This window comes from Dermochelys coriacea, chromosome 1 (genome assembly GCF_009764565.3).
Source record: "Dermochelys coriacea isolate rDerCor1 chromosome 1, rDerCor1.pri.v4, whole genome shotgun sequence".
Classification (NCBI taxonomy): Eukaryota; Metazoa; Chordata; order Testudines; family Dermochelyidae; genus Dermochelys; species Dermochelys coriacea.
The window spans coordinates 221,469,866-221,489,855 of record NC_050068.2 but is presented as its reverse complement, the minus strand read 5'-3'; the positions used below and the strand labels follow the sequence as shown (position 1 = coordinate 221,489,855).

Genomic DNA, 19,990 nt, shown 5'->3' with positions numbered 1-19,990 from the left:
GAGGGATATGTAGAGAGGGACTATTTTCTCCCTGTTCAGTGAGGTGATATCTCTGGGGTACAGCCGAGATTTCATTTTAATTGCTTCTGCCAATGGCCAAGGTTTTTAGAATTGGTTATGCTTCTAAATCCATATTTCAGCACTTAAATAAATGACCTGGATTTTGAAAAGTACTGAGCACCCAGCAATTTTCATTGAGGTCACTGAGAGCTGCTGGGGTATATTGCATTAGTAAAAGAGGTCATTTATTTAAATGTCAACATAAGGGTTTACAAGTCCAAAATTTCAAATGTGACTATTGACTTTGGGTGCCTCCAGTTTTTGGATACCCAACTTAGACACACTTGATTTTTGAAGGTGCTTAAGATGTTCTGATAATTGAGACCCTTAAAAAGGTGTCAGGTTAGGAACCCAAAAAATGGAGTCACCCCAAATCACTAGCCACTTTTGAAAACCAGATGTTTTGGATATATTCAATTTTCCTATATGTTCCCTTACCTGCTCTTTATCAATAAGTATGTTAAAGGTCTTCCTCACTTTCAGTGTCACCATCTCTCAAGATTTTATTGTCTTGTTTTTCTTGACTCCTGAACTCAACTGATTTATTTGAGAATCTCAGCTTTCATTGTAAAATAAAATAAAATCTCTTGACCTCATGGTTGTGCAGAAAAAGCTTGAAAATATAAACCAAACAGCAAATAAAAAGAGCCCCCACTTTTTTATATTTTTGAAATCTCATGATTTTTAATCCAATCTTATGATTTGGGGTGGGGGGATACTACTCCTGATTTATTAATGTTTGAGCTGGGTCATACTGCATTCTAATTGTCCAAAAGTCTTTTTGTTTGACAGATTTAGAAAAGAAGTTGTGTCTTAGCCATTTTTGAATTTTAATTCACTGCCTCCTATATGAGTGAGTTTTCTCTCTTTTCCCTTGATATTGTTATAAAAGCTTTCCTTATTTCCCGTGACTGTTTTGGCTAGTATTAACTTATTCTGCTGTTTTGCTTCCTTAGTGTTTTTCCCCTAGTGAAATAGTTTGATGTGGTATCCCTCATGCCTTTTCAAAGTGTAGTAGTGTAGAACTTTTTATGTCCTGGATACTGCTGAATGGTAATGACAAAACAGAATGAAATGCATCTGTGCTTTCCCAGAAACACTTTTTAAAGTAGCCTTCTGGCTAAAAGATGGACTCAGATATTTGTTCTCTATACTTTGGGCCTGCTTCTCCTTGGGTTTGCTATGGTCCTGCCCTCTCAGCACACCCCCATGCAGGAGACACCCTTAATTTGACTGCTCAAGCAGTGAAGCTGTGTGTGTGTGTGTGTGTACACTCCTCCTGCAGTGTTAAAAGCACTGGTGGGACACTTCTAACCAGGGTGGGCACAGGATGATGCCTCTTCCCGTTCCTGCACCCGAGCAGGCACCACTGGAAAGGTGATGCTTACACCTATTGTAGAAGTACAGAAAATTCCACGCTTTCCTTACCATCTCAGGAGGTGCTTTTGCCTTTGAAGAGCATAATGCCTCCAAGTAATTTCTTGTCAGGACAGTATTCTTCTCAGGATAGCAGTGCCTAAAAAAAAAAAGGCTTATTTGAACCCTTTGAATCAGATTCTGATTTCATTTACCTTCATATAAATCTCCATATAAGCTCTTGACTTTGATGGAGTTACTCTCGATTTATACCAGCATAAAAAAGGACAGAATCTGGCCCCATTGTGTAGCACAGATGTTAAGACTAATGAGAACAGCAGCTGATTTTGAATTCACAGTTAATTCAATTGCATATTTTTACTTTAACTTAACCATTGTGATCTTATTTTTTTAATAACCATTTTTGAGGGGTGGAAATTACATGTTTCATGTAAATCAATTTTTAAAATTATTTTCATATAAAAACATTTTATTTTTCATTTTAAGAGCAGGGAATTGGGTTTATTTGAGGGCAATAATGCTCCATTATTTTTCACTGATAGGTATCAGGTGGAGGGAGCTACCTTTTGCACCCAGTTGAAAAGTCATCTGAGCCCTCTATAAATAGGGCTTGCCTTCATTATTTCTCTGATCTTTGAACCAGATGCCATGAGAGTCTGGAATGCCTGGAATACAGCGAGGGGTGAAATTCTGACCCCAATGAAGTCAGTGGCAAAATTCCCATTGACTTCAGTGGAGCCAGAATTTCACCTAAAAATGTTTAATCTTCCAACTGGGAATAATGGGCCAAATCCCCAGCTGGTATAAATCAGCAAATCTCTGTTGAAGTCAGTGGAGCGAAGAGATTTACTCCAGCTGAGGTTCTGGAACAATATGAAGAGCATATAGCAACACAAGATGTAAACAAATGTGTCATAAATAGAAAGTAGAAGATGCTTCTGAATACTTTACAGTGTGATTGTGAATAGTCAGATAGTTATTTTAACACTGAGAGGGTTCAGTTGTATAACAGCCACACTAGATGAAGGGAACCTTACAGGAGACATCTGAAGTAACTGGTGATAAACACTCTATCTTATGGTTTCTCACCTAAAACATCATTCTTCTGCGCTCTTGCAAGAAACAAGGTTGTGGGGTTTGTTTGTTTTTTTGTTTTTTTAATGAAAGTATTTACTTCTACAATTGTTTAGGGTTAACTTTAAGTCTTTCTATTAAGACTTTGAAATTCAGTAGAAGCTGGTTGAAATTTTTCACATTTCAGATTTTCAATGAAATTTCAAATTTTGAAATTCAGGCGGGATAGGCAACAAAATTTTAGAGAAATTCTCCTTCCCCTCCTCCCATTTTTCTACCAATTTTAGAGATGGTTGAACATTTCTGAATTTTAAAATTACGTTTAAATTTTCAAATTCAAAAATATACATGGGAAGAAGGGAAAATCAATAATATTTTTAACTGAGCTTTTTCCTTTTCTTTTTTCCCAGTTCTAAAATTCACCTTTTCCCAGTTCTAAAATTCACCAGTTCTCTAACAATTGTCTTGACCTTTGTGTTTTGCAACAGGATGAAAAGGAGAAGTTAACCTGGAGAGACCGTATGCCTGGCTATCTAGTGAACGTTGCATCCATTTTATTTATGGTAATTTTATTTGAATTTTCTTTTACATTCCTCTGGGCTGTAAAGATCTGTGAACAACATCCTCCTTAAAGCTGAATTAATGCTCTCAAAGATGGAAATGACCTTTCCTTTTTTTATACCTTAGGAACTTTCCTATAGACAACAAAATACATTAGTGTTGAGCTGCAAGGCTTGATAAAATAGTATTAGGAAAGTCTGGCCAACAGACCTGCCAATACTTAGACAATGACACCATAGGTTGAAAACCATGCATGGTCTCTCTAACTACATATAAACAATGAAAACACATAGTCTGACCCTCAGCTGGTGTAAATCAGCAATGGAAATATGTCAATTTATACCAGCTGTGCATCTGACCCACAGAATTTACTCAAGGAAATTAAAATACTAATATGGGTATAACATTTTAATTGACCTGAATGGTGCAAATACTACAAAAACTTCCCCAGAATTATTCATTCAGAATTTTAATTGGGTATGCTTCTGCCACATTCACAGCAATTTTGTGTTCACTTTCACATTGTGGAATCATCTATACAATTTTAAATGGCTAAGAGCTTCCTAGGCTACAGCAGGCCATGATTTCACTGACTGATTTCAGTGTGGACTTCTGCTTAAAAAGTGATGACACAAAATGTTCCATTCTGCACAAATAACTAAAAAGTATCTATTTTTTAACCTGTCAAGCTCTTGACTTATATCCAAGTTGGGATCATGTAAATGTCAATATATGCTGTTTTTAATTCAGGAATTAACCAACCCAACAAGAGAAATTTCAGCTCAAAGACAAAAAAAATTGAGGGAAAAAATTTTAAAAAAAAAAAAGGAAAGGAAAGGAAAGAATTAGAACTGTCTGACTTTCTCAAATGTAACTACAACACTACCACTAGTAATGCTGTAATATTTCTCAGTGTGGCTACAGAATAAGGTCCTGGTTTAGCAGAGCATCCTCTTTAGGATGGGTACTTAAACATGCACTTAATTTTAACCCTGTGTTACAATCTCATTTAAGTATGTTCTTAAAGTTAAGATTGTGATCGTTTTCTTGAATCAGGGCCTCAATGTTGTCTCCCACACTTCGTGTAATATCCTAGACAGATTTATAAAGGTAAAATGTAAAGCACCAGATTCTCACTTGTTGCAAACCAGCAAAGCAAAGCTTCATTGATTTCAGTGGAGCTGGCCCAGAGAGTTTTTCTAGAATATTGTGAATATTATTAAGCAATGAATATATACAGGGCAACTAGTTGAAAAAAATTCTGCTGTATGAGAGCCAGATTCCATCTGCCATGTGCAGATTACAATCTGGGTTTTACTGAACACCATCCTTTTCCTACTAGATTAAACAGTGATTGGGGACACTGGGCCGAATTCTGCGTTCACTTTCTGCAGTTGTTCTGGTGCATATGAGATTGCACTCATGTAACTAATTTTGGCCAGTCCATCTCCTTTATCACTACCCACACAAAAACTAAATACTTTTTTTTTTAGAAGTATGATCACTATTTAGATACAGTGGGCTAGAGTCTCAGGCATGCAAGCGCACCCATAAGCTGCATTTTCCAGTGCTGCAGAAGTGATTGTGGAATTTCTACCACCACCTTTTCCAGGCCTACACTATCTGGCAGGCACAAACCCATAGGAATTTTTTCCTTAAAATGTCTATATTGTTGTAGAATGATGATGTCAGATGCTTTGCCTGACCTCCCCCCACCTACCCTCACACTGCATACTTTCCCTGATATTTCTTAAGGCTGCTGACAATTTCCTCTTGGTAGAAACTTGCTCTTTATTTTCTATTCTGTGCGCTTCTTAAATATGAAGCCCTTTCAAGCAGAAGCATTCTACCACTTTTTTCTCTATTGAGCTCCTGCTCTCTCTTCCTTTACTTAACCAAGTATATTATTTGGGGGCTTTTTTAAAATGTAGGTTTTACAAAAATCAATTTTTACTTTTATGCCCAATTAGACTCTGCATCAGTCTTATTTTACATCCGTAATAATTATAATCATTATGAGATACATTTCTAAGTGCATTAAAGTCTGTATACACAACCACTGTTCTGCATGAAGTCAAAGGACAGTTTGTATGCTTACTGGGAACAGGATATCACCAGGCTTAAACTATTGAAAATTTCCTTCTGAAGTGGTGGTCTACAAAGTACACATCACAGCAAAGATTTCTGCATTAACCATGAAAATCTGTGCATTTGCCTCAAGGGAGCAGGATGGGGCTATACATCAGCATCACCATGACCCTCCTTTATAGTCCCTGATTCGTCTCTGCTGCTGTTCTCACTATCAGCAACCCTCTCCACTTTCCTACAGTGGATTTGACACATAGAGGAGAAGAAAATCAACTAGTGTCACAGCACAGGGGTTCAGCCTGTTCTTCCTTTAAGGCCAGATTCTCATACGTTTACACGTACTCAATAGTCTACCCTTACTCTCGGAATTGTCTTATTGAAATCTGGGGAGCTATTTGTGGAGTAAAGTGCTACCCAGCTTGAGTAAAGGTATCAGAATCTGGCCCATAATTGCCACTCAAGCCCCTCCATCTCCCACCTCATCAGTGTCCTCTGTCCCCCTCAGACTCCCTCCTGCCGGCTCCCCACATCCTTCTCCCTCCTCAGCCTTCCTCATGCCTTCCTGCATCTCCCTGCACCCCCTAAATCTGCCTCCTGCTCCCCTCATACTCCCCACCCTCCTTTCACAGTGTCTCTGCTGCTCCCTACAGTCCGTGTGCCCTGTCCAGCCCATGAACCACAGAAGGCAGCCATCTTGCCAGTGCACAGGGCCTCAGTGTCCTAGAAAGAAGTGGCAGCCCACTTTTTTCAGGGCAGCCTCATTTCCACGTGAAGATAGAGAAAGAGCAGCCATCTTGTTGGCTTCAGCCCCATTGGCAGTAACGGGAGATGGGGGCCATTTTAAACAGGAGAAAATTCATGAGCTGGCACCTCTCATCATGTTTCCATGTGCAAGATAAAAAATCATACCAAACCCGTGAGAGTACTTCACCTTCAGTACCCACAGTACTCTACACAGGGTCCCTAGAAAGCATGAGATCAGATGTAAGGTCTCTGGATTAATCTTCAAGGCATTCCATGGAAATGGCTGTAGATACTTCAGAGAGCTCTTCTCTCTTCACTATAAGACCTTCTCTGCCAACTGTGTCCCGCAGGTGCCATGAAGCTATGTCATCCTTAAGGGTGAAGCTCGTGACAGCAGGAGACAGAGCTGTCTCAGCAACGGGAAACTCATTGGCTTAGTGTTCCATTCAATACACTAAAATATCGAAGGAAAACAGAGGAGGAGAAAAAAGAGAGAGTAAAGGAGTAATAGGAGAAGAGGGAGTGAAGAAGGAAATAATTTACTAAAAGTTAAAAAAAAAAAAATCCCCAACTGCCTCTGGAGAAAGTAAACAGAAAAATTAGACAACTGGCCAGCTGTAATTGTGATTTTTGGCTCTTATTACTTGGGAGGTGCTCACATATTTGTGGTGATTGGTATCGCAATGGGCACCTACATGGACAGGTGAGGTAGAAGCAGGCCCCCCAACAGCAATTCCAGGCCCCAGGGCGGAACAGTCAATGGGGCCCCTCACGCATGCACAAGCCTGACATTTGGGCGGTGCTGCGCCTGCACTGGCTGGTGCCCAGCGAGCTGCCAGCTGCACTGCTGGGCGCGCTCTTCTGGCACAGCCAGGGCTGCCACATGCCTGCCTGGTAGGGCTGCCAACTGTCTAATTGCACAAAGCCAAAGACCCTTGCCCCGCCTCATACCCCTCCACTTCCCTGAGGCCATGCCCCTATCCTGCCCCTTCTCCAAGGCCCCGCCCCCTGCTCACACCATCCCCTTCCCTCTGTTGCTCACTCTCCCCCACTTTCAGCAGTGGGTGCGGGCTCTGGGAGGGAGTTTGGTATGGGAGGGGGTGAGGGGTCTGGCTCTGGGAGGAAGTTTGGGTGCGGGGAAGATGTGGGGTGGGGGCTCTGGAAGGGAGTTTCAGTGCAGGAGGGTGTACGAGGTGCAGGCTCTGGGAAGGAGTTTGGGTGTGGGAGGGGTGAGGAGTCGAACTCTGGGAGGGAGTTTTGGTGCGGGGGGGTACAGGGTGCAGGCTCTGGGAAGGAGTTGGGGTGCAGGCCTTTAGTCTGGGGCACGGTGTTGGGGTACAGGAGGGGGTCAGGAGGTTGGCGCTTACCTTGGGCGGCTCCCGAAAGCGACTGGCACACCCCTCTAGCAGCAGCTCCTTGACGGGATCCAGGGGGTCTCTGCATGTGGCTTCCCACAGGTACTGCCCCCACAGTTCCCATTGGCTGCAGTTCCCAGTGAATGGGAGTTGTGGATTCAGCACTCAGGGCGGGGGCAGCTTATGGAGACCCCCTGCCCTCCCTGGGGATGTAGGGCCGTGCTATAGGGCAAAAATTCATAGGCTGCACCACTACCCATGAATTTAACTGTAGCTCCTTGAAAATTTTGGTTCTTCCTGCGAGTGGAGGGTGATGTGTGGGATTAATTCTGTTGATGCTGATCCTGACCCCTTTTAAAAAAAAAGATTTTGGCCCTTATTAATTATGAAAAGATTACATTAAAAATAGTCAGCAGACTGAAGTGCTAAACTTCATTAGGCCTGTACTGTGAACCTAGGCCCCAGGCCAGCCAAATAATAATTATAACAATCTAATCATTTGCACTTATATAATCTCTTTCATCAGAAGATCTCAAGATGACTTACCAACAATAATGAATTTACTTTGGAATTTTTGCTCAAGGCAAAAACAAAACAGAAACACCCACCCTCTCTCTACTTCCTGCTGTGACTCCCTGTTTAGCCAAAGACTGTGTTTCTGTGTGAAATTTTATCTTTTAAAAATTATTTGTTATTTCATTTTGTGTTTTGAAGCTGGAATAAGACAGCCCCGTGAAATACAAATTCTTCTGTTGGGAAGTTGACCTTAAGTGGCATGGGTGATTTGCCTGATTTCATGGGCAAAGGTCAACTGCTCAGAGACCACAGAACACCCTTTGACTTCTGGGACAAAAATTTACAATGAACCCTGAATGACTCTGCCTTAGTCAGTATCAAAAGATTCATGCATATTCAGACACAGCAAAATGTTTCCATCTATGGCAAAAGTTTGTAGAATAGAAAAGGTTTTACACCATTAGGTTCCAATCCTCCTGTGGGAAGCATATGGGTGGGTTGTTGCAGCGAGCAGCCCCGTTGACATTGATGCAGCTCTGTGTAGGCACAGCAATCCAACATACATTACTCACTGCATGATCAGAGTGCTGGTTTCCTGTCTCTGACCATAGGCAGTAGCAGATGTTTCAGAGAAATGCTTACAAACCCTGCAGTAGACAGACGTGGGGAAATCTGCCCCGCATGGGTGTCATCCTTTTCTCTATTAGTTAGAGACTGGCTTAAGCCCTGAAGTACAAGGATGAATATCCCTTCCCAATTTTTCTTGTCATTAATTATAACTCTGGGTATTCTTGATATCCATATAAATGTCCAATCTCAGTTTCAGTCTTGTGAAGTTCTTGGCCTTAGTCAGGGCTGTAACTAGCGTGAGTTGAAAGGGGCAGCCACCCAGGGCGCAGAACCAGGGGCCACAAAAGTGGGGCAGCAAAGGATTGGGCCTAGCAGCATCAGTGCCCTTCCACCCTTCAGGATTGGGTCCAGCAGAGTCAGCTGGAGCCCAGGGTGCTCAGTGTCCTCCCACCCCACAGGATCATAGGTCCAGCGACCCCAGTCTGAGAAGGCTTTTCCTGGCACTAGGACCACAGCAGCAGGTGGGCAGGAATGTGAGTTCTGGCTGGTAGGAAGGGCAGAAGGAGGATGGGCTGCATGGCTGGTTCCATCCAGGCATTGGAGGTCGGAGACCAGCTGCATTAAGTACCTGGAGGTTGCTGAATGGGGAGGGGTGCAGGGGGCTAGGACCATGAAGGAGTGCAGGGGTTAGAGCAGAAGGGGGCACAAGAGGCGAGTGAAGGAAGAAGGGGCGCAGGAGGGGAGTGCAGGGTTAGGAGAGACGGGGTACGCAAGCGTCAGCCTAGGCACTATGAGGATAAGGGGTGCACAAGTGGGATCGTGTGATGCAGCATACATAAAATGTGCTAGGTGCTGTACGGATCTGTGCCATGAGGAACTGTGTCGGCGATTAGCTCAGGATGGAGCTGTTTGCCTTCCCCAGACCCGCTGCCTGCCCATGCGCTACTGGCTCTGCTCACGCTCCCTAACCTGTGTGCAGGGCTGAGCCCTGGCAAATCAGTGTTGCCAGCCTGGGGCCTGGCCCTTCCCAGCGCTGGAGGAGAGAGGGCATCTGCGGTTAAAGCTCTCATTAAAGTTGCTAATCACCAGTTGTACCCACTAGAGGGTGTTTGGAATTTAAACAGACTCATCCTTGGTCAGGGTTTCTCTGTTGAGGAGCCAGCATGCTGAGTTGCACAGCCATGGCTCTTGGGAGGCATGGCTGAACATCGCACTGACACACCCTTACAGGGCACTGTTCAGGGGCACTGCTCAGGCCATTCACAAGGTCAGTGCCGTCCTGGGGCCTTTGCTGCACACAGGGCTGACCTCTGTCCCTTGGTTGTTAACAAACCTTTGACCCTGATGCAACTGCATGGCGCTGGCAAGGAGGAATGGCCTGCTAGAGCCCCCCATGGAGGCAAGCGCCCCCTGGCACTCATGTGCACTCAGCTCCATGGAGTTGGGGAGTCTTAGGCTGGAATTCCAGCTGAGGGACCTGGAGACAAAATTTTTTATCATCTGCAATGATGGCCCCTGTCACTCACACATGGATTTCAAATTACAGTGGCCAGCTTTTATTAGACCCTCTTCTATTCTATAACAACCTTTTCACTGCACTGAACAGCAGGCGAAGGAGTAACTCAGGGAGGTACTGCTCTGTTGTGACAGTTCCACAGCCCATTAGAACTGCCGGGTACCACTGCGCTGCACACAACAGCCTTAGAGAGCTTCACAGCTCCGGCTGGGGCAGAGCCCCTGTCACCTGCGCCAAAGGACAGGGCCCTGATGCCTGAGCTAACAGATTTCAGAGTAGCAGCCGTGTTAGTCTGTATTCTCAAAAAGAAAAGGAGTACTTGTGGCACCTTAGAGACTAACAAATTTATTAGAGCATAAGCTTTCGTGAGCTACAGCTCACTTCATCGGATGCATCCGATGAAGTGAGCTGTAGCTCACGAAAGCTTATGCTCTAATAAATTTGTTAGTCTCTAAGGTGCCACAAGTACTCCTTTTCTTTTTGAGCTAACAGAGAATCTCTGTTATCTGTTAGCAGTGTAGGGCCCAAGACAGCCAGGGGAACCATGAGAGTTACATGGGCACATACACACCAGCCTGTTCATTACACACTTGCCTAGATAGACAAAGCTTGCCTCAGAACCAGCTGTTCAGATCTTATATTTGACATCAGTGTAAGAAATCTCCAAGTGCTTCCACCCTGTAACTTCCACGTCTTTGCTTGTCTGAGATTGGATCTTGGGACCTGTCATTCCCAAATCCAGAATTCTCCACTGAGAGCAACAAGTCCCACAGTGACTGCAGCACCCTCTCCTCATATGGGTTACTCCCGCTCACCACCTGAGGACCTCATATTTATCTTGGCCATGGGGATTGAAATGGACTCCTTCTATTCCCAAAGTACAGGCTCCTCACCACCACCAACTGAGCTGAAAGAGGGTCTTAATGGTTTAATGGCAGGACATAGCCGAACAGTTCTGACTCCATCTCAAAGTTACAGATTCAGAATATTTTGCTATAATATCTCCTGACAGTTCAAAGTTTACATAAACATTTAAAATATGGCTTTAATTGGAGTTTGTATATATTTTTCTTTCTTTATATAGGAATTAGATACAGTGCTCCTGTCAGGTAATTTCTAAGTTATTATCTGCAAAAAACCTAGCATTTTCAGGTGCTTAGTAGTCCTTGGAATCACAGTTAAAGTTGCTCCCGCCCCAATCTGAAATAGCGCCCATGTCCAGCCGTGGGGATGGGGAGAAGGCCACAGGGAGGCTCTGACCTATGGCTGGTGCTGCGGCCCGGGCCTGTGCCAGCCACCCCTCCACTGTGACAGGGAATGACACTTCTCCCCATCTCCAGTGGGTACCCGCCCCACAGCAGGTCCCTCCTTCTAGTCCCCCCACCCCACTATACCTCCCCTCCAGCTCCCCCTCTCCCGGGCAGTGGTTTCTATTTGGGAATTTGAATTGTGGTAACCTAGCAGTTGCTCCATTCTCACGCCGTCAGTTTCTGGAGCTGGCAGGAGTGAGTCTGCCCTGCCAGCAGCAGCTGCCCACCCCCAAGGCCTGGGCTGGGCACCAGGCTCGCGTGGCCAAGCTCAGAGCTCAGGCAGTTCCACCGCAAGCCCGGCAGCCACAGGAGTGGGGCAGGGCAGCCAAGGAGAGCAAAGGGTTCTACTCTGTGTGCAGGGAGTGTGGGGAGAGTGACCCAGCTGCAATGGCAGGTCCCAAGGCAATGAGCGGGGTGTGACCAGTCTGCTGAGACACAGGTGCCCAAGGGGGATGAATAATGCAGGGAGCACCTTGTGGAGCAGCTCATGGCAGCCAGGCTCCATGGACAAGGGCCAACTCCAGGGAGCGTTGCTGGCCAAAGCTGGGCTGCCTGCCCTGCCTAAGGAATGCCCAGCCATGCAGAGGCAGCTGGCTTGGGGAGCAGGGCAGGGAGAGCTTCTGGGTAGCCAGCCAGTGCCCTGGCTCCACAGCATAGAGAGCCAGGGGCCCAAGTGGGCCAGGTGGCTTCTGCCAGCTTCTGATCTTCTGGCTCTTGGCAGGAGATGACAGGTTTCAAACTGTGGGGATGCATCCCCCTAGCGCCCCACAGTTTGAAACCCTCTATGTTAAATGGAAGGCAGAAATCTGGGGGGCATGTGACCCTGCATGCCCCCCCACTCATCATTTCCAGGGAGTGCAAATATCCTTGCTCACCCCAGGTGCTAAAATGCTTAGTTAGGTCTCTGGCCTCAATGACTTCTTACAGCAGTGGGTTCCAGAGTGTAATCACCTGCTGTGTGGGGAAAAAGTATTTCCTTTTATAGGAGTTGAATTTCCCACCATTTAGTTTCATTGTACATCCTCTTGTTCTTGTGTTACTCTAGTTTCTAGTCACTCAACACCAATTTGGGCAACAATTTTGAGATATAATTAAACATTTCTTTTTAAGCTCTAGTCAGATATGTGCACTGATATTTCCATACATTTTTTTGCAGATTACAGTGACATTTTCAGCAGTTTTTGGTGTGACCGTGTACCGAATTATTACAGCAGCTGCCTTGTCCATCAGCAAAAATGAGTCAACCAGGTCGAACGTTCGTGTGACTGTGACTGCAACAGCTGTCATCATTAACCTGGTTGTGATCCTTATATTAGATGAGATTTATGGAGCTGTTGCCAAATGGCTGACAGAAATGGGTAAAGCTCTCCTAGCCCTCATTACAACTTTGTATATATTTCCAATAGAGTATGCAGGAAAGTTCTAAAAGGAGGATTTCCCGTAAAGCAGTTCTGTAAAAGAGGAAACATTCAGGCCCCGAGGATAAAAATGTGCCCAAGTGACTAAGGGCCCCAACTCCAATTTTCAAAAATGACTTCAGGCCAGATGTTAAAGCATATTTAAGTGTCTAAATACTTTTCAAAATCTGTCCTTAGACACAGAGAAGCCTAATTCTCATTGAAATCCGTTGGACTTTGGCCTTGTCTGCATTAGAAAGAACACCGGTAGAGCTCTACCCTCCTAGTGGAGAGTTCCTTTATTGGGACAAAAAGAAAAGGAGTACTTGTGGCACCTTAGAGACTAACAAATTTATTAGAGCATAAGCTTTCATGAGCTACAGCCCACTTCAACGAAAGCTTATGCTCTAATAAATTTGTTAGTCTCTAAGGTGCCACAAGTATTCCTTTTCTTTTTGCGAATACAGACTAACACAGCTGCTACTCTGAAACCTGTTATTTATTGGGACAGTTTATATCAGTTCCCCAAACAAAATAAACCATACTGTCAAAAGGATTCTGTGTCTCGGTTTCCTCACAAAATTTGAATAATGGGTCAGATCCTCAAGTGGTGAATGTCAATGTAGCCCCATTAAAGTCAAGGATCTCAGGATAAACTCTCTGCCCCTACCATGGTTCTGGGGCCAGACGAGCTCTATGCTCCTGCCGCAGCCGCAGGGCTTGAGATGTCAGATGCTGACCCCGGTGGCAGGGCTCTTTCACTATAACGCACCCGTGGCTATAACAAATAAATGACTTGGATCCCCAGGGGTTCATTATAGAGAGGGTGTACTGTATTATTTATTATAAATAACATCATTATTTACACTTCTGATAGCATACTAGCATAATAGAGGTCCAGTCATAAATGGGTGAGATACAGTAAAATGATTTCTACTGTTAGGGGTAGCCCAATTGTTTCAATTTGACTCCAATGAAAATTTAAAATAAAAAGAGACCAGTAATACATTTAACATAATGCCACCTTATTATATTTTCCCTTTTTGCAGAGATTCTCTTGGCAAAACGTAGCCCTGGTGCAAATGGGCATAATTCCATTAAGTTCAGTGGAGATTTACCCACTGATGCCAGTTATGCATTTGGTTTTCAGAGCTGTATGGGAAACAAAGATGAAAAATACAGTCAGTTTTTTAGCTTTCACATAAAATATCCCTCTGTTATTCCCCCCTGAGCTTCAAGTCACATTTAGAGCCAGCCCTGCTGCCCTTACTCAGACAACACTCCTATTGAAGTAACTGGGTGTTTTGCCTGAGACGGGACCCACTATGAATTCTAGGCTTTGGTCCTTTTTGAATAATATCTAGTGCCACAAATTACATCATGGTTCATTCAGATGGCTGTCTCTACTAGTATGCTCAGATGCCAACTGTAATTAAAAATGTTTAAAAATTACAATTCATTCATGCTGATAAATGCTTCTTACCTTGTGAACTTCCATATTGCTGAGCTGAGCAAAATGCATGCAATTTTCTTTTCACACTGCAATTCATAGACGTGTCTGGTGTCGTGCTGCATTTTTCCACATTAAGGGGCACATTTTCCTGCCCTGGTGTAGGAGCAGTGAAGGGTTCATGGATCCCTTTTCCATCCCTAAGCTCATTTGGGCTGCAGTTCAGCAAGGGATTTAGACATGTGAGTAACTTTGAGCACATGAGTAGTACCATGGAAATCAATGAGATTAGTTTCATGCTTAGTTATGCTTGTGCTTAAATATCTGGCTGAATCAGTGGTTAGGGCAGGAGGCAGCAATAACATCGCCTACAGGCACTGTGAAGGGCTAGAAGGCAAATCACTAGGTCTACAGGCAGTGCTTGTGGCCTCAGCCGGGGAATATCTGTGCAATGCAAAGGAAGGACATTGACTCCCCCGCAGTACCGGCAGGAGTGCAGATTACACCTCTTTCAAAGGGTCATGTTTCCTGATGCTGAGCAAGTCACTCTATCCCCAGCACCCAGGTGGCATTGGGCCTAATTCAGATTTTATGTGTGTTGGTGTAAACTGGGGTATCTCCCCTCAAGTCATGGGGAAACAAATGAAGTGTAAAACAGTGGTAAAGTGAGAGCAGAATCACCCCTGTTCATACGTTACAGGGTGATAGTCTCTCCCTCAGCGCACTTCCTCAGCCCAGCCTCCATGTAGCACTACCTGCAAGGAGCATAATTTAGTTCTCGAGTTTTGGTGGTATGTATTCAAGACACCGCTGGATATTTTAAGTTGTATAAACCATATGTTAAAATGTCCTCCTTTTCTTTTATTCATTCATCTATTCTATTCATCTTCTGACTGTATGCATTCGTGTCTACCAGATCTCACTAACTAAGGGACAAATCCTGACCTCCTGAGGCAGTGAACTTTGTGTGAGAGAGAGAGAGCAAGTGGGATGATTGCCCTGTTCTGTTCATTCCCTCTGGGGCACCTGGCACTGGCCACTGTTGGAAGACAGGTTACTGGGCTAGATGGACCTTTAGTCTGACCCAGTATGGCGGTTCTTATGTGTGTCGGGGGTGCACATTTCCTTCCTGGGTCAGAGCTCATCTCTGTGGGAGTCATCTATGAGGCAGGGGTTCTATTCCTACATGGAACTTCCTATCCCCTCCAAGGGCTGCATTGTTGCCATGGGGTTATTACTTCCACTGGTCCCCATGCTAATCTACCCAGCAAATAAGCTCGTATTTGGGCTGTGCAGTGCTAGTTGGATTGGCCCCAAATGAAGTATTTCCATAAAGTCAGGTGGTTGTGTGAGTGAATAATCTAAGGGCTAGAACTTCAAGAGCTCAGCTTGCTGGGTGCTAAACTCTTACAAAAATCTGGCCACAGGTGTCACAATGCTAGGTGCTTTTAATAATCTGGTTCTTATTTAGGTGTTTTAATGGAAGATGAGCTCTTTTTAAAAAACCTGAACCAAATCAGTAGGCTGCACAATTTCAGTAACGCTTTCAGAGGCTTCTTGAGACTGATGCACTGAATCGCTCTTATTATTTCACATTTTGAATCCACTACAGTGACAACCAGCATGAAATAACAACAGTCTGTCCTGTGCCTGGTTAAACATGCATGGGGGCTATCCTCAGAAGCCCTGTGCATGGCTGATAAAAAAAAAATCTTAATTTTTATGTTAATGTAGATTAATACTGTTAATGTTAATGTAAATGTAATACTCTTTAAGGACTAGATTCTGCAAGGTGCTGAAGTCAACTGAAATGTATAAGCAATTGTCTGATGTATTTTCCGAAGTTTTATAGAAGACATATCTAAAGGTGTGGAGGGTGTATGGAGAGGGGAAGAACCTTATGGAATGGATGGTCGTCTTGTTAAAGTTTTGAAGTGGGGAATGGGGTTTAGGACATGTTTTGTATCAACTTGGACAAGCTATCTAGAACCTGATTCAGGAAGTTACTTCAGCATGTGCTTTAAACATTTAAGCAGTCCCATTGAAGTCAGTGGAACTACTCACATATTTAAAGTTAAGCAGGTACTTAAATACTTTGCTGAATGAGGCCCTGAAATGTTTGTGCCTCAGTTTCCTCATCTATGAAATGGGAATAGCAGTACTTCTCTATTTCAAAGGGTGTTGTGAGAATAAATTCATTAAGACCTGATTCACATTTAGACAAGGGGCAGGAGGAGTAAAAGGGGTCTTACTGTAAATGAGAATCAGGCCCCAATTAATGTATCCTTCTAACACCATTAATATTAACAAGATAGCCGCATGTTATAGTGATGGGGGTCATCAGAGTAGAAAGAGATTGGGGCAGACCCTCAACTGTATAAACCAGCAGAGCTACCCTCTGAGCATCTGGTTCATTTTATAGTGTATGTAGGTGCCTCTATATGTGTCACTGTCAAATACACTTTAATTGAAAGAATAGCCAGAAATTTGCAGGAGTAAGAAGAAAAAAAGGATGCTGTATATTTTCCTAGTGTCACTCAGTGCAGAATAAAAGATATGATAAAACCACATTAACTCTAATAATACAGTTTTTGCTTTTGCTTGAGTCTGTTGAAAGACAATTACATATTTATCTATTGCTTTTGTGGGGTTTTATGTTTTATTGTATTTATTTATTTATTTATTTATTTTGCAGAGGTACCAAAAACAGAGAAGACCTTTGAAGAGAGGTTAATTTTGAAGGCTTTCCTATTGAAGTTTGTGAACTCTTATGCACCAATTTTTTATGTTGCCTTTTTTAAAGGAAGGTAGGATGAATTTATATTGTTGATTTATTATTAATGGCCCCATGTTGCAGGCTACTGATGGCAGTAAGATCATTGAAGGGTCTGGAATGGCCATCTTAGTACCCAAAATGGCATACTAGCCCAGGAGGGAGTTGGTCAGGTTGGCCTGGAGAGATTGTTCTGGGGTGAGAGGTCCATAGGTGGACTCATGATCAGTTTTGATCCTCTATAGTTGTGGTTTCCTGTACATGCAGGATCCACTGCCTACCAGAACTTGATGGTCCATAATGTAGCAGATGGAGATCTTAGAGTGAATGTTTGTAAACAATGTTTTAAATATGTATTTCAGAGTAGCAGCCGTGTTAGTCTGTATTCGCAAAAAGAAAAGGAGTACTTGTGGCACCTTAGAGACTAACAAATTTATTAGAGCATAAGCTTTCGTGAGCTACAGCTCACTTCATCGGATGCATCCGATGAAGTGAGCTGTAGCTCACGAAAGCTTATGCTCTAATAAATTTGTTAGTCTCTAAGGTGCCACAAGTACTCCTTTTCTTTTTAAATATGTATGTATTTCTGAATTCTAGTTCATATCATTTTTGTTCTCCTTTTAAGTTTTATAAACTGTTAATCTATCTGTTAAGCTCTTTGGGGCAGGGACCATCTTTTTGTTCTGTGTTTTATACTTGGCCTCGCACAATGGGGCTCTGGTCCATGACTAGGGCTTCTAGACACTGTGGTAATACATATAATAAATAATAATATATTGTGAACTAATGCCTGTGGATGCCATCAATTAAAAAAATCACACTTTTGTCTGAAAATATTTTATTTAAAATTTTGAGAAGTATTATCTAAGGCAGTTCTAAAAGACATGGGAGAAGAAAAATTGTCTAGTCTTTTTTAAGTATTGTATTTGACAGCCCTTTGTGTGTAGTCACTTTCAATGTGTATATTCAAAATAGCCCAGATCCTGAAACCCCTCACACCTATAAGTAACTTTGCTCATTAGGACTACTCAAATGCATGAAGTTATTCATGTGTAACTGTTTTCAAGATCAGAGCCTCGGTCAATTTTCCCATTAGTTAGTGTGGATTTTAACTAGGCGAGAAAGAAAAACATTTTTATAAACAGGAAAAGGTGATTTTAAAACTGCAAAAATTGTCAGGGAGACTCAGGGACAGGCACAATATTTGAAACTCGGTTTAGTGAATGTATCTGAAGTTGACGGTGGGTAGTTTTTTTTTTTAAATCATGTTAAAATAGTTAATTTGAAATTTATTTTAAAACTGGCTACTGTGTATAAGCAGTAATTTTGTTGAGGATAATTTTTAATACATTGTTTTTCCATCATTTTATATATTTTTATTACTTTCAGGTTTGTTGGCCGACCTGGTAGTTATGTATATATGTTTGATGGTTACCGAATGGAAGAGGCAAGTACAGATGGAATTCAAACAGAAAACATAGTTAAAAAAGAGATATGGATGAGAGTGCCTTTCTAAGGAGTCTAGCTAACAGCTGAAAAAAACCTACCACATTTATTTTACCAAAATTCTATGCCTTCCAAGAAGAGAAAAGAAAAACTCAAAACAAAATTCAGTCCCAATAATCTGTCTGTTTTAGATACTTATATGGCCTTATCATCATAATATCTGAGTGCCTCACAGTATTGTGATCTATTTATTTTCGCACCTCTGTGAGGTAGGACAGTGCTCAATTATCTCAATTTTACACATGGGGAATTGAGACACAGGGAGATGAAGTCATAGGCGCTGACTTTTAGTTTTCCTTGGGGGTGCTCCACCCCCACTATGCCCTAAGGCCCCACTCCTGCTCTGCCCCCCCCCCCCAGGCCACACCCTCACTCCGCCTTTTCCCGCCCCCACTCCAACCCCTCTCCCGAGGCCTCGCCCGCCTGCCACTCGCTGCTCTTTGCTCTCCCCCAAGCACCTCCCTCAGCTGCCTAAGGAGCTGATCGACAGTGCCGCTAAACACTGTGGCTAGTGGGTGCTGAGCATCCACTATTTTTTTCTATGGGTGGGTGACTTGCCCATGGTCACACATGAAGTCTGTGGCAGAGCAGGGGCTTGAATGCAAGGGCTAGGTTTGTGCCCTAAGCATTACACCATCCTTCCCCTTGAAAAGTCTGGAAAAAAATAGTTCTGGGATCTTGCCACTTTGTCCTCTTAGGTCCCGTTCAATCCTGCAGACACTTTATGCTTCAATTTAAGCAGGTATTGGTAGTCCCTTTAAATCAATCCAACTAATCCAGTGCTTAAAGTAAAGCACACATACAAGTTTGCAAGATCAGAGCCTTTGTTTATTTGTATCTTTCCAATACGGGGAAAAAAACAATCAAATGAATACTGTTGATAATTAAATTAAATGTATAATAAACATTTTAAAGGAATATACAGTAGTCCCAAAGTGCAATATGGTTTTTCAGAGTGCCATACATGTTTTCAGAGTGATTTTATTGGTGAAGCACAAATCTTAGGGTTGGGAAGGGACCTCAGTAGGTCATCTAATCCAACCCCCTGCTTAAAGCAAGGCCAATCCACAATTTTTGCCCCAGATCCCGAAATGGCCCCCTCAAGGATTGAGCTCACAACCCTGGGTTTAGCAGGCCAATGCTCAAACCACTGAGCTATCCCATATATGGTTATGGAATGACCATAGAATAGAATGACAATAGAATTGGAATGATTGATGGATTTGGTGTTCTGAAACGTTTTGATTATATGGTAGTGTGGGTTCATATAAATGTATGTAGCCTTTGCAAGCTTGTACTTCTAAAATATTGTAAGCTCTTTGGCAGCCTTTGTCTCCTCCTCCACGCCGCCACCCTCCCCATTGGTTGTAAAGCATCTAGCACAATGTGGTCCTGGTTCCTGACTGGGGCTCCTAGGTGCTACTGTAGTACAAATAAATAATAATAATAATAATAATAATAATTAATAAATATTGTGTAACATTTAAAGCATGTGTGTTTTTGTAGTGAGGAACATTATAGTATATATTCGTGAAGCAGTCTATTAGAAATGGATCCTTTGAATAGGAAACAATATTTTACAATTTCTTAATAATTCAATATTTTGATCTTTCCATACATTTATGAAAGTTTTAGGGGGCAAAGTTAAGGTTGGATTGTTATTGTAAATTGGTGATAACGAAAGATTATATGG

The 19,990-nt window shown here is 43.0% G+C and overlaps 1 protein-coding gene across 2 annotated transcripts in view; it reads left to right on the top strand.

Moving 5' to 3' along the window:
• ANO2 (anoctamin 2) overlaps positions 1-19,990 on the top strand; it is a 286,956-nt gene that overhangs the window by 234,351 nt on the left and 32,615 nt on the right. For both annotated transcript variants that reach the window (XM_038401414.2, XM_043514786.1), the window contains exons 15-18: positions 3,000-3,074; positions 12,328-12,529; positions 16,714-16,825; positions 18,181-18,238. In XM_038401414.2, the coding sequence (XP_038257342.1) occupies positions 3,000-3,074; positions 12,328-12,529; positions 16,714-16,825; positions 18,181-18,238 (447 nt within the window). The remainder of the gene's footprint in view (positions 1-2,999; positions 3,075-12,327; positions 12,530-16,713; positions 16,826-18,180; positions 18,239-19,990) is intronic.